Source organism: Phoenix dactylifera, chromosome 8 (genome assembly GCF_009389715.1).
Source record: "Phoenix dactylifera cultivar Barhee BC4 chromosome 8, palm_55x_up_171113_PBpolish2nd_filt_p, whole genome shotgun sequence".
NCBI lineage: Eukaryota > Viridiplantae > Streptophyta > Magnoliopsida > Arecales > Arecaceae > Phoenix > Phoenix dactylifera.
The window spans coordinates 18,370,928-18,385,072 of record NC_052399.1 but is presented as its reverse complement, the minus strand read 5'-3'; the positions used below and the strand labels follow the sequence as shown (position 1 = coordinate 18,385,072).

At 40.1% G+C, this 14,145-nt stretch overlaps 1 protein-coding gene across 3 annotated transcripts; it reads right to left on the bottom strand.

Annotated features, from left to right (window-relative positions):
- Positions 1 to 7,375: 7,375 nt before the first annotated feature.
- Positions 7,376 to 12,947, bottom strand: LOC103702944 (protein ENHANCED DISEASE RESISTANCE 4). 3 transcript variants are annotated; one of them, XM_008785598.4, is made up of 6 exons: positions 12,331 to 12,947; positions 10,815 to 12,064; positions 9,904 to 10,739; positions 8,927 to 8,987; positions 8,611 to 8,834; positions 7,376 to 7,857 (listed from the first exon to the last, which is right to left on the bottom strand). In XM_008785598.4, the coding sequence occupies exons 1-6, from the start codon at positions 12,458 to 12,460 to the stop codon at positions 7,791 to 7,793; spliced, it is 2,568 nt and encodes an 855-aa protein (XP_008783820.2). In that variant the 5' UTR covers positions 12,461 to 12,947; the 3' UTR covers positions 7,376 to 7,790. The 3 variants fall into 3 exon arrangements, with proteins under 3 accessions (XP_008783820.2, XP_008783818.2, XP_017697291.2); XM_008785596.4 differs by having other exon boundaries at positions 9,904 to 12,064; XM_017841802.3 differs by having other exon boundaries at positions 9,904 to 12,055.
- Positions 12,948 to 14,145: the final 1,198 nt, after the last annotated feature.

Sequence of the window (14,145 nt, the reverse complement as noted above, 5' to 3'; positions counted from 1 at the left end):
ACACCGATCGAGCCGGGCCACAATCCCGCTTGGCGCTGGCCCAATCTCAGGCTTCGCTGAAGGCTCAGTTGGTCTTGGCTGAATCTCTCCTCTACTACGGCCTGCTATGACCTCTCCTAACATCTATGATGACGTCCCGATCCGAACTCGAGGCGTCCTTGTATTCGACAATACGCCCTGACCCAAGCACGAGGTGCCTTTCATATTCGCCGCTACACCCCGACTCGAGCTCGGGACGCTCTTGATATCCGACGATACGCCCCGGCCAAATTCAGGGCGCCCCATCTAACAATGCGCCCCGACTTTTGAGCTCGGGGCGCCCGATCGAGCGAACCTCGAAATCGAGGAAGCGAAGCTGATCTCAGCACCCGCCAAGCCGACTTCGCCAAATATACGATACGACCCCCCATCGAGCTTGGCCTCGCCCATGCCTGCCTACATGTCCGTACATTACGACATCTCTGCGCCATGCTTTGCTTGCTGGCCAACGGCAATCAAGGACAACGTCACGCTGCTCCAGTCATATCCTGCTACAACTGTCAACGCCTTACCGTTCACAAGAACAGTCTGCACCATGCGCCTCAAGCAAGCTCTAACTGCGCGCCATCTGGCTAAGAGTTATCTCCTCCCATAATGAAGACAGGTCATACCTCCGCTATCTAGGCACATTCACGGAAACTATAAATAGCTCCAACAGGTAACAGTGTTGGAGGATCCTCACTGGAACCACCGGTGAGGCTTTGTGCAGGTACACCGTCGTGCGAGAAGTGGCTCACCTGCTTCTTCAATAATTTGGCAACTCCCTCGATTCCTCCGGCGTGAACATCCTCAGGCTAAATCTGAACCACAATAGGAAGCATTTGCAATGTTGATGGCATTGGCACTCCTCTTCCGAGGGCTTGCAGCGGGAGAGCCCGAAAAGGTGTTGCCGTGGCGCTCCCATCTTTAAGAAAAGGATAAAAGCATTTGCATGAGCATTTGTGTGAAGACAGCAGAACCTTTACGTAAAGCGAGCGGATTTTGTCTAGACGCACAACTCGGTTCAATTATACATGAAGCCAAACTTTTTCGTGTTAGTTGCATCATTTCTCGTTCGCTGTAACGTTTTGGTCTATCGACAGAAAGAAGCCATGTTATTGAATGAAGAAAAGCAATAAATATATAGTTGCCAGTTCATCTGATTTTTGTGGCGTAATTTAAAGGACCGAAATCTAAAAATCCAGTTTCTAGCTGGCCTGACTTTTGTGGCAGCCAAAGTTGCATTAATAAATTATCATATGGAACATAGGCTAATCAGCTAAGAATCTAGTCATCAGCATGGGTTTAATTGTATATATTGAATCAAGCTGATAGGCTAACCATGTCATCTGAAATATAATCCAACTCAATTAACCTATGCGTTTAATAAATAAAAAAGTTTAGACTTGAGTTATTGACTGGTTTAGTACCCCCATTGGATTCAAATCGATAATTTTGTCATACTACCTTTGTCTCGATCTGACACGAATACAACTTGTTTCAACCGCTGCCAAACCTAAATTAGCATGGGCTCAAAACACCTGGACTCCGCTTTTTACCAAAGCTCAGGCTTGACTTAGGTAGGCTCAACTGAGCCCCAAAACACATTTTTAAGTTACTAGAACAATTTGAATGCAAGAGTCTGCAAGTAGTGTCACGGTTTCATCTAAAGATTTTACAAATGACACCAGTTTCTTTACTATTTTTCTAGTTCGGATAAGAAAACTATTTTGACTAACAAATCAGATGCCAAGAAACATGATCTTTTATTATATACTGTGTTTAACTTTCTTATTGCCTGGTTAAAACAAAAGAGATCAAGATCTCTAAAAAGGAAAAAAAAAAAAAGGGGAAAAAAAAAGAAAAAGGAAGTAGAGATGCTACCACTAGTGTTTCTCAACTAGCAAGCTAAGACTTGTTAGCCACAATCTTGATCAAATTTTACAATTGTGGCGCTATTATTTCTTTTCAAATGACAATCAGGCTGCAATTTTATCACCTTCATCCCCTTTCTCAATTCTCTTTCAATACAAATTCCGCAGCCATACATTCTGCTCTCTGTTGTTGGCTTTGGTGCTGTTTTTCGCCTATTGGTCGAGCATTAATGTTTGTTGGCATGAGAGCCTCTTAGATAAAAAATTCCGTTACATAAAAACTTTTTCTATGTTCATTTTTTATTCTTTTGTCCTTGTTGAAAGAATGTATAAAGAATGTCTTGTTCTTTTCTTTTCTTTTTTCCCCAGAATGCAAAAAATAGTAAAATAACTTGAGGTTTTGCTTTGTAATGGATCTCTTTTTTCATTGTCTTCAAACTGTAAAGGTAGTCTTGTTTTGAATGAATTATGTAAACATCTTGCGTCTGCCTTTTTTTTGGAAGGATATTGGAGGAAGTAAGACAACTTCCTCCAATTTATTAGATAAATGTAAAGAAACATCTTGCGTCTGTCTTGAGTTATTTTTCTGTTTCTTTACCGTAGTATTTTTTTACCTGCCTTTTGCACATAATGGCATTCGATTCGTGGAATAATCTCCACAACATATCTTCATACATTAGAATCCATCGCATCTAAACTTGCTTGACTACTCTCTGGTCTCTATAGCTAGCACCTTTAGTGTGACGATCCATATGGGCGTGTGTTTAGTCTCATATTGGTTATTCGCTGGATAAATCTTGGGTACTTATATAGGATCAAGAAACCCAAATGATACCTGCCGACTAGCTATTTTGGATGAGGTCCTAGGTTGTTACATATGGTATCAGAGCGAATCCAGCCCATAATCTATGTGGATTATGAGACACTACAGTACGTTCCATTAGGGCTGACCACGAACCGATCGTGGTACTTGTGAATAAATTTGAATGGATTTGAATCTTAGCCTGACGAGGACATTAAGCCTTGAACGAGGGGAGTATGTGAGGATCCGTGCAGGCATATGTTTAGTCCCATATCGGTTATTCGCTGGATAAATCTTGGTTACTTATACTAGATCAAGGAATCTAAGTAATATCTTCGGGTTAGTCATTTTGGGTGAGGTTCTGGGTTATTACTTTTAACATATTCATGCTAGGTAGCGAAAGAAGCATGCATCATGCATCAAGTTCTTGCAACTTCAGGTTATGTCTTGAGAGTTGGATCAAAAATTGCAGCTATTGAATTTGAACCACATTTCAGGTGTTAATTAGGAAAAGCCAAAACTGTTGTTGTACGTCTCACTTAACAAGTTACGTCTCGGTGTCGCGACAAGCATTGAATTTATGGAAGTCCCTGCAAGGATGGGAGAGCACAAGCTTGGCACTTCCCCCAAGCACCAAAGGCATCATGCGTGGGAAGCAATTCGTTCATATACAAGTACGTTAGGTAAGCATGCATTTCTTGGAGGCTTTCGCTTGTTAAAAGGCAGAAGCATGCGTTACATTTATGGTCTCACGTTCGGTACATGCATATCAGAAGCTGCAAGGCAGGTGGCAACAATTCCATCGAAGTTTATTTTCTTCTGAGCATCCATTCCTATGTTTCATTTGGCCGGGGTTTCTTTCTTCGTTGTAATAGCTCTTGAACTGTGGATATTTTTCTTTGTGCAATAGAAAGACACAGAAGTATGAGCGGACCTTATTCTCGGTATAATGTTATCCGAGTCCTCCTCCCTTGAAGTTGCTATTCGTAAGATAAACAGATTTGACCAAAATAGATATATATCCCTCACTTATTCCTCTCTCTTAAAACCTGTTAGACAGGATACATGAGACCTATTCCGGGCCTTATTACGCTTTCACAGCCGCAGGGTATGTAGTCGAACTAATCTATAATAAAGACCACAAAAAAAAAAAAAATTATATGTCTGCATGGACAAAAAGAATTTATTAAAAATACCGTGATAATTATTCCATTGGAAGAACTGTGCTGAAGAACGTTGCTCCTGTTCAATAATTTAAATTTTGTTCATCCTATGCTATATAAGATATTTCTTTTTCTTTTGCCATCGTGGGAGGTAAAATTTTCATACCATTAATACGTCACTTTTGGATGTGATGGACGTAATGCATGGGTAAAAGATCAACCCTTACCTGATTTTGGTTTTAAGAAAACTTTATTTCTGCGATTATATTATATACCTGACAAACAACTCCCATCAGCAGCCAGCAAGGAAATCAAAGCTCCTGCTAGTTTCTACTCTCTCTCTTCCCCCATTGGATGGACTTGTTTGGTTTATATTTTTGTCATCTATCTCCATGTTTCGTTCACCCAAAGCAATGTTGCAAACAAGCACATCCGAAAGCACGAGTGACCAAATCATTTAGGTGATCAGTTGTTTCTCTCAAAACTTCAAGACCGAACCAACCCCCCAGTGCCGACCATCTACTTGTGTTGATAAAAAAGTCACAAAATATGAGGACAGCCAACGTGAAAGCTCAACTTTGTGACAAGTTATCAGGCCTAAGCTGCCGAACCGTGCAATTTCATGAGCATAATCTAGGCTACAACCTATACACATATAAAGATGTAGTGGTTATCCCCATAGTTTCTTTAGATCAAAAGCAGTGCCATTATTCTAAGAAGTTGGTAGAAAGTCTCCCACCTCCACATGAGGAAATTGGAAAGAGAACTGGGCCCGTAGAATCTCCCTTCCTGCTTCAATGATTGTTGGAACGGGTGAAATGCAGGCCGAGGATTAGCCAAGAGGAGCAGACCGCATCCACACAATTGATTGTTGCTATCAATGCGGTAGTTGGGCTGCTGCTGTCTTGGGTCAGCCATCGATGGCAGAAACCACAAATTCAGCATCATTAAGTACTCTCACGAGCACATTAAAGCGTCGCACAAATCCAGGCCCAAAAGGCCCGCTTTAATTTGGACTAGGCCAGCATTCAGGATGGCCAGAAAGCCGAGGAATCCCTCGAACTGGTCGGCTGAACCTGCAAGTCTTTATTGAGTGAATGGTAAACCAAGCGATATCCCATCTATATATTAGGTTGGCCGACTACATCACAGGTTTAGGTTAGCTAAATACATCGGAGCTTGCCAATTTTCCATTTCAGAACTTGACTAAGACTTCGGGCAAAAAGAATGGGTATAACCAAATCCCTCACTCCTAACTTGCTGTTCACAAAGTTTTTTAATGCAAAGCGATGGAAAGCATGGCTCGTTTGGTTAGCGGGACAAAGGTGGTGGAAAGCATGGTCAATAAAAAAAATTGGAGAAATGCCATGCAGAGAGATGAGGAAGTTTGCTTTCGTGTGAGAATAAGATTTTTATATTTTATGGTAAAAAATAAACTATATGAGACATGAAAAAATTCAATTCTCATCATCTATAAAATGGAGTATTTTTTTTTTCAAAAGTGCCTTTAAGTTTTTTAATAGAATAGGTTAAAATCTTTTTCTTTATTAAAGATATAAAATATATTTTATACAATTTTTTCAAAAAACATAGGTGCTCAATCAAATATAAATTATTTTAAAATATGGCACTTTCCTATGCAACCTCTCAAAGGAGTCCGATGAAGCTGGGAAAACTTTTGACACTTTTTATTTTGTTTGCGGAGTGAACTGGAACAGAAAATGGTGGTATAGGAATACTTCTGAAATCTCCAAAGAAAAAACATTCCAACTTGCGTATCCTTTCAAATCAGAATAAAAACATTCTCACACAATAATAGAATAGACTTATCCCTCCATTTGCTACCTTATTTTACCCATCAGTTTAATCACGCTGCAGAGGGCCTTTTATTTTCTGGAAAAAAAAAGAACTGGACAAAGTTCAATCCGATACATTGCATGCAGGGATACTTGTTCTCATCCATACACACGCACACCCATAAAACACAAAGTGAAAAAAGCCTGAACAGTGGAGAACATCAAATCGGCATTACAGCAGGATCCCATTTACTCAAACAAAAAGCAGTACTTCAGGAATCAGAACAGGGGACCCAAAGAGAAGCCAAAGCCGACAGATCTGGAGTAGGATTACCTGTCCTACTGTTTTCCTACTAAAGTTCCAATCTTTTCACTCATGGTTTGCTGAGATTCCCCCAATTCGCCCTGGCCACATGCAACCATGCATTGGAGCCCAGTTTCTGCCCAACTTTTCATAAAGTACAAATTCTGCGGTTCTCATGATGCTGGCACAAAAACAGAACATCATCATCCAGGTGGGCACAAATGCTAAGCCTATAACCATTTGATATTTAGCAGTGAATGCCTGAATGGGCAATTTCGATAACATGAGCTATCTCATCTTTACTTTTATCGTCGAACCTTGATATAAAACTATCAAATATACAGACAGCAATTTTACAGAAGAAATTTACTCTCTTGTTTCGCAGTTTGCTGTGGCAGAGCATTTTTGCGACCATGATATTAAATTGAAACAAAACCTGTGGCTCCGAACAGAATTTGGCACCAAGTACCAGCCAATCTGCAAAAAATATCATGAGTCCAGATAAAATATGATTAAATTATCCTCCCTTGCATTAGCATCTGAATATAAATTGATTGAGTAAAAGCAGTCCAGGAACTCGAGTTCCATCAAGTTACATTGTCTGCCTTCTTTTTCTCAGATGATTGCCTTCCTGCCGAAGGGAAGCTCTGGACTGCATTTCATCTATGATCACAAATTCCCCATCAAAACTGAACATTAAAACGTGTTTAAGGTCACAGTCGGGCCCTGCAGAAAGGATGGGGGGAAAAATCCATCCAATAAAATTGAAATTTTATGCCATCTCATGATTCAATACCAACCCCCTACTTGTTGTGCTCATCCTGTATAAACAGAATGCTTAATCGCTTCATCTAGTACCAGATAAATTTAGGTTTTTGAGCACCCCAAGTTTATGGAAACCTAGCGAAAAAGCTTTGAGGAATTGGGGTGAAAACCCGTTTCTTTGTTCGAGAAGAATCTTGGGTATAAGAAAGTAGAAAGAGATTGGTGCACTCAAGTATAGATGCCCTAGAAGGGTAGCTTGAGGTAATGGTGGAAGACAACATGCAAACAGAACATCCATCCTCCACCATACTTGGCCAGAGCAATGATATAGCATAGAGCTTTATATATGTATGAAGATTTATCCAGACATATGACTGGGAGACAAAGTTGTAGCGTGTTATAGAGACAAAATGGCTTCAAATCAAAGCCTTCAAAAATGTTTTTTAGAGAGATCTTGGTATTGATTTTACTAGGTTGCTTGCTTGGGAGTAGGACTTGGACTCCTAATGCTGGAAGATCACATTTTTCATAATATATATATATAAAAAAAATCTAAAAGTTGTTATGGTTAAAAGGCAAACCTGTTTACAGAGTGTGAAAAAAGAAAACAAGATCAAGCTTTAACTTACATTACGGTGATGGTAGAATACATCTCCAAGGAACTAAATTCTATTTTGCATTAGAAAGCTCAGTTCAGATCTCATCAACATCTCCACAACCCAAATTGATGATAAACATAGATACAACAAATGCACACTTATGAATACTATCACAACCAAACTACTTTGACGTCGATGTTTCATAAAGAAAGCACAAACAAATTTAGCCAAAAAATCAAAAAAATAAAAAAGCAAAATTGGAAAGGATTTAATAGATCAAGCAAGTGCTGAGAATCAGAAAATGCCAGATCTAGAAATAATGGTATCCAGAAAGACTTCTGGTAGCTTCATATTAAGATGTATCATTGAAATCATCTTAATCAATCTCCAGGACTACACAAACTCAAGATGCTGTCCCATGCATCTGCAAGGATTCATACCCTTGTGGATTATATACTGGCTGCCACCATCAAGATTGTACCTCCCGATAGACTCTTGGAACCCGCATGCCAAACCCATGTTTCACTTTCTCAACCCTGTTCAATATGTAAGTGATTAAAACGCATGCATACATCTCCATGCAGTACAAAATGTTGGTAAACATATAAGTGATTTGCAATAAAAAAAATATCTCCAAAGCACTTGAAGTACAATAAAGTGACACCTCTATTAGTTCATTAGTAGTGAATACCTAATTTTGATATGCTACCATAATATTTAATTAATAACACAGAGAGATATAAACAGGCAGCAACTTAAGTCTTATTCCACCAAGATAAGGCCTTAATAAAGCAGAACTGCAACCTGATTTGGGAAAAAGAGAAGGGCTCGGTGGAACATGCAAGCAGGTGACCGCTACAAGGCTGTTAACAGTCTATGGCAGGCGAACATTCTCTTTCCCACATCACACAAAAAAAGGCAGCAAGCAGGGACTTGTCGTGCAGCGCGCGCGCGCGCACACACACCAAGGAGAGGAAATGAGCAAATGACATACATATCAGGTATTCCAGGTCCATCCTAATTGCTTGAGCATTCCCATTAATATTACCTCTGAACATCTTCTATGATATTCCAGTTAGCAACCAACTCACAATAGAAGTAGTCTTTTTGTAGGGTTGATCATATTATTAGACAAGTAGGAACTAATTCCAAGCATGAAAAGATTGGCAAGACACAAAGAAATGAATTACTAACTACTGTTAATTATGCTTCCAATATAATTATCACACAATAAACTAAAGAACAGTGTGAATAACTTAATTAAGCCAACAAGAGCTACGGATACTCACGTTGGTGCAAGCTTGCCAAGACTATCTAGCTCTTCACCAGAAGATTCATCCCAAACTTTTCCAGAAATCTCAATTATATAAGATTGACCTGCAGTAGTTGGGAGTCCCCGACCAGCAAGCAAATCCAAATCTTTCTGATGAAGTTCTCTCCCGTTAACAAGAACACCGGTATTGCCACCAGCACAATTTTTAGGCATAGGATAATTGAACTCTTCAATAAATGGCTGCAGAACAGAATTTTTCATCAAAAGGCTTGTAATGGAATGCTTAGAGAATTATTAATATGCATGCATGCATGCATGTTGAGTTCTCTTACAGGAATTATGCCAAGACATGAATTCCCCATTGCACCCCAGAATCCAGCACGGTAGTCATACCTGAATAAGAAGGCAGGGAAAACATGAATAAAATATTTTAAAAAATTATAATGACTCAAAGCAGGAGCTTGTGTCAAGGAACCTTCACATAAAGATTTAATATCAACCAGCAACTTCAGATGCATCACGCATGCCATAAAACATTGCTGCATCAATCTGGGGAGCAATTACATGACTAGCAAGTTCAGCAATCCACACCCTAAGTAGTTGTCTCGACATTAAAGCATAGTTGGATATGCTGATTACCAGTCAAAAACATTACAGGTGCTAAGTCTCACACCAAGACATTACATCTATACTTCAGTAATGCCTTTTTTCTTGATGGAGAAAATGTATTCAATCTTCCAGTAACATAGCTAATTTTTGCTACAATGCTATTCATGTCAACTGGCACATATTGACCAATTACATAGCACATAATCCAAATTTCACGTGATATTCAAATGTTTTTTTCAAAATGTTCTATTTTTTTTAAATTAACGGACTATATAGGGCTTGAAATCAGTATTTGCCACTCAACCCTATATCTGACTGTTTTAGACATATTTTGATCACAAACCCTGAATACTAGTGATTTCATCTATATTTTCCATTTTCAAAGTATGAGTTCCAAGCACAATTATGGATCTTAGTGGTTGCAATCTGAGGATGCTATTTTCCAAATCTCATATCTCAACAGTTATGGCTTGTTTTCTTGGCAACCCGCATTTAAACATATCGATGTTTGTCACCTTATATTATGCTAAAATACCCAAAAATTACAAAACATAATTGATACAATATGTTTTTAACTATATCCTAGCCATCTTACCAATCATAAATTAGTGAGACTTTAATTAGGCAAGTAAATTTAGATGCATGAATCATTAAACACTTACAAGAGAATGCAAGTCATGGATATTGACAGATGTCTTACCAATAGTCACCAGGATAGACTGGCCCAGCTTGCTTTTCAGCCTTCTTAACTAATCGATCAGGAATAGGATGACCATTAATTGAAACTTTAGCTCTACCGTTCCCCAAGGATTGATTGAATCGAGAGAAATCTCTAAAGCTCTTCTTTATAAAGCCAGCAAGGAATGAGTCACCACCCTTAACAACTTTAGGCTGAACTTCATCTTTGCTTATCATGTCCCAAGAATCTTGAGACAAACCAGCAGTTGGGTACTCATCAGAAGACAAATCCACCTCAGTTGCCACTGGTACATCTTTTACCGACTTTTGCTTAAAATTTCCATTTAAAGATATGCTCCTCTCTTGTTCAGAGCGTTGACTCCTGCTTCCCTTTCCAGGCCCATCAACTACTTGATCAGACAATGCGTATCCAAAATGCTCACGAAGTGGTAAACTTGGAGCATGTGAAGTCACTGCAGCTTCTAGGGGAATCTCTGCAGAGCTGGGAACATCTTTATGAGAACTCACACTTTCTGGGCTCTCCACATGCCCAGACATACTCGAGGATGAGGACAGCCCTTGCATCTTCTCTGGATCACTACAATTCAAACCAATTTCTTTTTCTACAAAACCATGATCAAAAACATCAAAACTGTAAGGCAGAAGGATCTTCTCATCTGTAGACTGGACACCATTGCTTGAGCTATCACTATTTTTTACCGATGATGCATGTGAGTTTGGTGCAGGGAAGGAAGCAACGAGTCTACTTCCATCAAGCTTTACCGAGACTACCTTAGAGCAAGACCCACACCGCAGCTTAAACTGACTCTTCTCCACCAGCAAAGATTTTTTGGGTAGCTGCAGCAATTCAAAACAATTATAACAAACAGCAAAGGGGGCAGCACCAGCTATGGGATGGCAAGATTGTCCAACCTTCTTACTGAAAATGGTTCTCTGGTGGGTTTGTGACTCACACGAATGCAAAGGAGCATTTGCAACTCTTGAATTATATCTTCCACCAAAAATCGAGGGACCATCCATGGGGAAGAATCCTTGATTGTTTACATGATAGGGAACCTCCTGATGACTGAAGATGGCAGCTGGGCATGGCACAGGCAGCGAGAATTGTCTGTGGTAGCAATGTGGACACGAGCATGCAGGCCGATGGTAAAAATCATCATGATGACAAGGGATGGCAGGATCGGGATTGAACTGTCCATAAGGATAAGTGTCAAATTGCCTTTGAGGGTAGTGACCAGGTGGGTGAAAGGGAGCTCTTCCATGTGTTAGTGGCTGCCCATATCCAGGAACATCGTTCTGTGCGGGCATAGTAGAATGAAAGTTTGGCATGTCCATATTCTTTGTGCTCAAAAATGAAGAACGCTGAGAAGCATTTCTGTTCAATGACGCAGAGCTTTCATGGAACCAAGCACCCCGATGGCCATAAGAAGTTGAAGTTGTCATCCGGTTTACAGGAGGAGCAGTTGCATTTTGCTTGTCTGTGACCTCACAGGTCCTTTGCACCTGATCTCTCAATTCATCAAGCAATCTCAGAAGCTCCTCTCGGCCTTGATCGTGGTAGGAAGCTTTATTCTGCGTGCCATCACGCTCACCATCACCATACCTATATCTTGGATCCCAGCAGTGGTTGGATGGGCCTTCATCAGGATAAGGACCATTCGTTGGAGCCCTGGGTGCTCTGCCCCTCTCCTCACCCTTCTGGACTTGTGCTTGCTGAGCTCTGTGATGCCCATTGTTGCGTTCAGCTGGTGGTTTGGTTTCTCCTTGGCCTTCCATGCCTGATTTAATCAACTCATTCACATTGAGAGCGAAATTGCTGACTCGTGCTTTAGATTCGCGCCGATATTTATAATCTCTGCCCTCTGTTTTGCTCTCTTTGGGATGACCATCTATTCTTGAGGTGTCGGATTCCTTCGAGACAACACCATGTTCACTTCCAGAGGCAGAATGACTGTGAGAAATTGCCCCTTTGTCTTGAACGAATATCTCCTCCCTCCTGAAATCAGCTCGATCGCCCTTACAATCGGTCCCCAAGCTTGTGCCGAAAACCGCCCCCTTCTTCTCATCAGCACTCTCCGTGACCTCCATATAGCCGAACGTTTCTCCATCAGATTTCTCCGAAGAAGCTTCCGATACCGGAGTTTGATTCTTTGCTGCACAAGCTTATCAAAAAAAAAAAAAAAAAAAAAAGCCTTACTCGACTCTGTCCATATTGCTAAACTAACGCTTACAAGATAAAGACCCGGTCTTGCTAAGAAGGTTCAAACTTTTTTTTCTAATCAAAATCATTTTTCACCAAATATGGGACTTCGTTCTAACAAAAATGAACTTTTCTTGAGAAAAACATCAATTCTCCGTTAAATCACCAGAAATTTACCGAAAACGAGCAAATGGGAGAAGAAGAGACCGGGGAAAGCTCGTGATATACCTTGAAGAGTGGCATCGCAACCGCCGCATCGGTAAACAGAGAAATTCGGGAGCTCGGGGAGAAGCTTCTCGCACTTGGGGCACCGAACCACTCGAACCTTGGCCCCTCCTCCTTCCGCCATATCTTTCATGGAGAAGGGGGGGGAAAAAAAGGCCTAAGAGACCTCCAGGGCTCCACAAAGAAGCACCTTTAAACACTTCGACACCCTAACAAAAGGACAAGAAGAAGCAGCAAAGACCTCCCTTTACTTCCTCCAATCACCCCCCACTAACAAGCTCCGTCCTTTCCCACGCCAAACGAGAGAACCAAGAAGGAATCGTCTTCACGACAAGCAGCAGCGAACCGGAAAGCCCATCAGGCGCTGCTGTTTCCGGAAACTCCGCTTCTCATGTCAAGCAAAGGAAGGAGCGAAATTTCTCCACTTCTGTCGCGCAAACTCTCCTCCCCTTCCTCCATTCTCGCGACTCAGACATTAAGGAGAGATTCGTACGAAAAGAAAGCAAGAAAGGAAGGCGAAGGGAAAGAACAGAGGAGAGAGAGAAGGTGGGGCGGGTGTGTTGCGACCAGGGACTACGGAGAGCGTTGGAACAATGATGAGAGGGGTCGGAGGCCCCCCTTTTGCCGCTCCTCTTTGCTTTTATTAGCAGTCTTGTGGTGGTTCGTTTTTCCGCAGTTTGGACGCGCTGCTTGCGTGCTTCTCGTTTGATTTGGAAAGATCTAAAAGGACCCATGCCATTGACAACGCGCTCGACAACCCAACACCGCGTTTGGTTCCAATCAGAGTCGGAATCAAAATTAGAATAAAAATAGATGATAACAAAAAACATAATAGCTATAACTTTTGTCGCATGTAATTTATGATCGAAATTAAAATCAAAATAGAAAGTTTAAAAATTTTAAAATATTATTATTTTTCTCGATAATCAAAATAAGAATGGAACGGTCAGTTGGAACGAGGTCCCTCATTTTCATTCTCGTTCTAATATTCAACTTTTTTCAACTAAATATATTCTAAATTTTCAGCTATATACTATAATTCTGTTGTAACGAACAGATCTAAAAGCGTTAGCAGTGGTCAGCCGGTTAATGCAATTGAAATTTTTTATCCTCAATTTTGGCACGGCCAATGCTTGTGAAAATAATAGGAAAGCCTTACGATTGCATGAAATTTTGATTTTAGTGAAAAAATAAAAGATTAAGATATTGAATATTATAATAGCTATTATTGACTATTATAATAAAAAAAATAGTGTTATTTGTTAGACAATTGGCATTGAAAAAAATATGTTTCTAACTAATACTTGAAATTGAATTAAATATGATTTTATTTTGGAGGGTAATGCAAATGTGAGTTGCTAGAATAGAATAATGTTTAATAATTATTATTATTTAAATTCTTCTTTTTTTTGTTTGATGCACAAATCATAATAGGCGCCTCAAAATTGATGCAATGGACCCTGTAATTGTGCAACTGTTTTTGCGAAACCTTGGCACGTGGAAACTGTCATGTACTCCAACAATCGAAATAGCAACAATTATTTGCTCGACTCATCTCTCGATTTGCTTCCGTACACATGTTTGTTTCTATGTTTACACTTTTAATGAATGAAAATTCTATATTCGAGTCTTCACTTCTTAATTTTGACATCTATTAAAGTTAGGCATGGCCCTGTACGTCCGTAACTTTTGTTTATAAGTGCATACACAACATTGATAGTTATTTAATTATGTAAAAATCATATCCACAATATGTTTGCAAAACACAAACTAGTTAAACTGCATATACGGAATGTGCATAGAAATCTAAGCTATGTG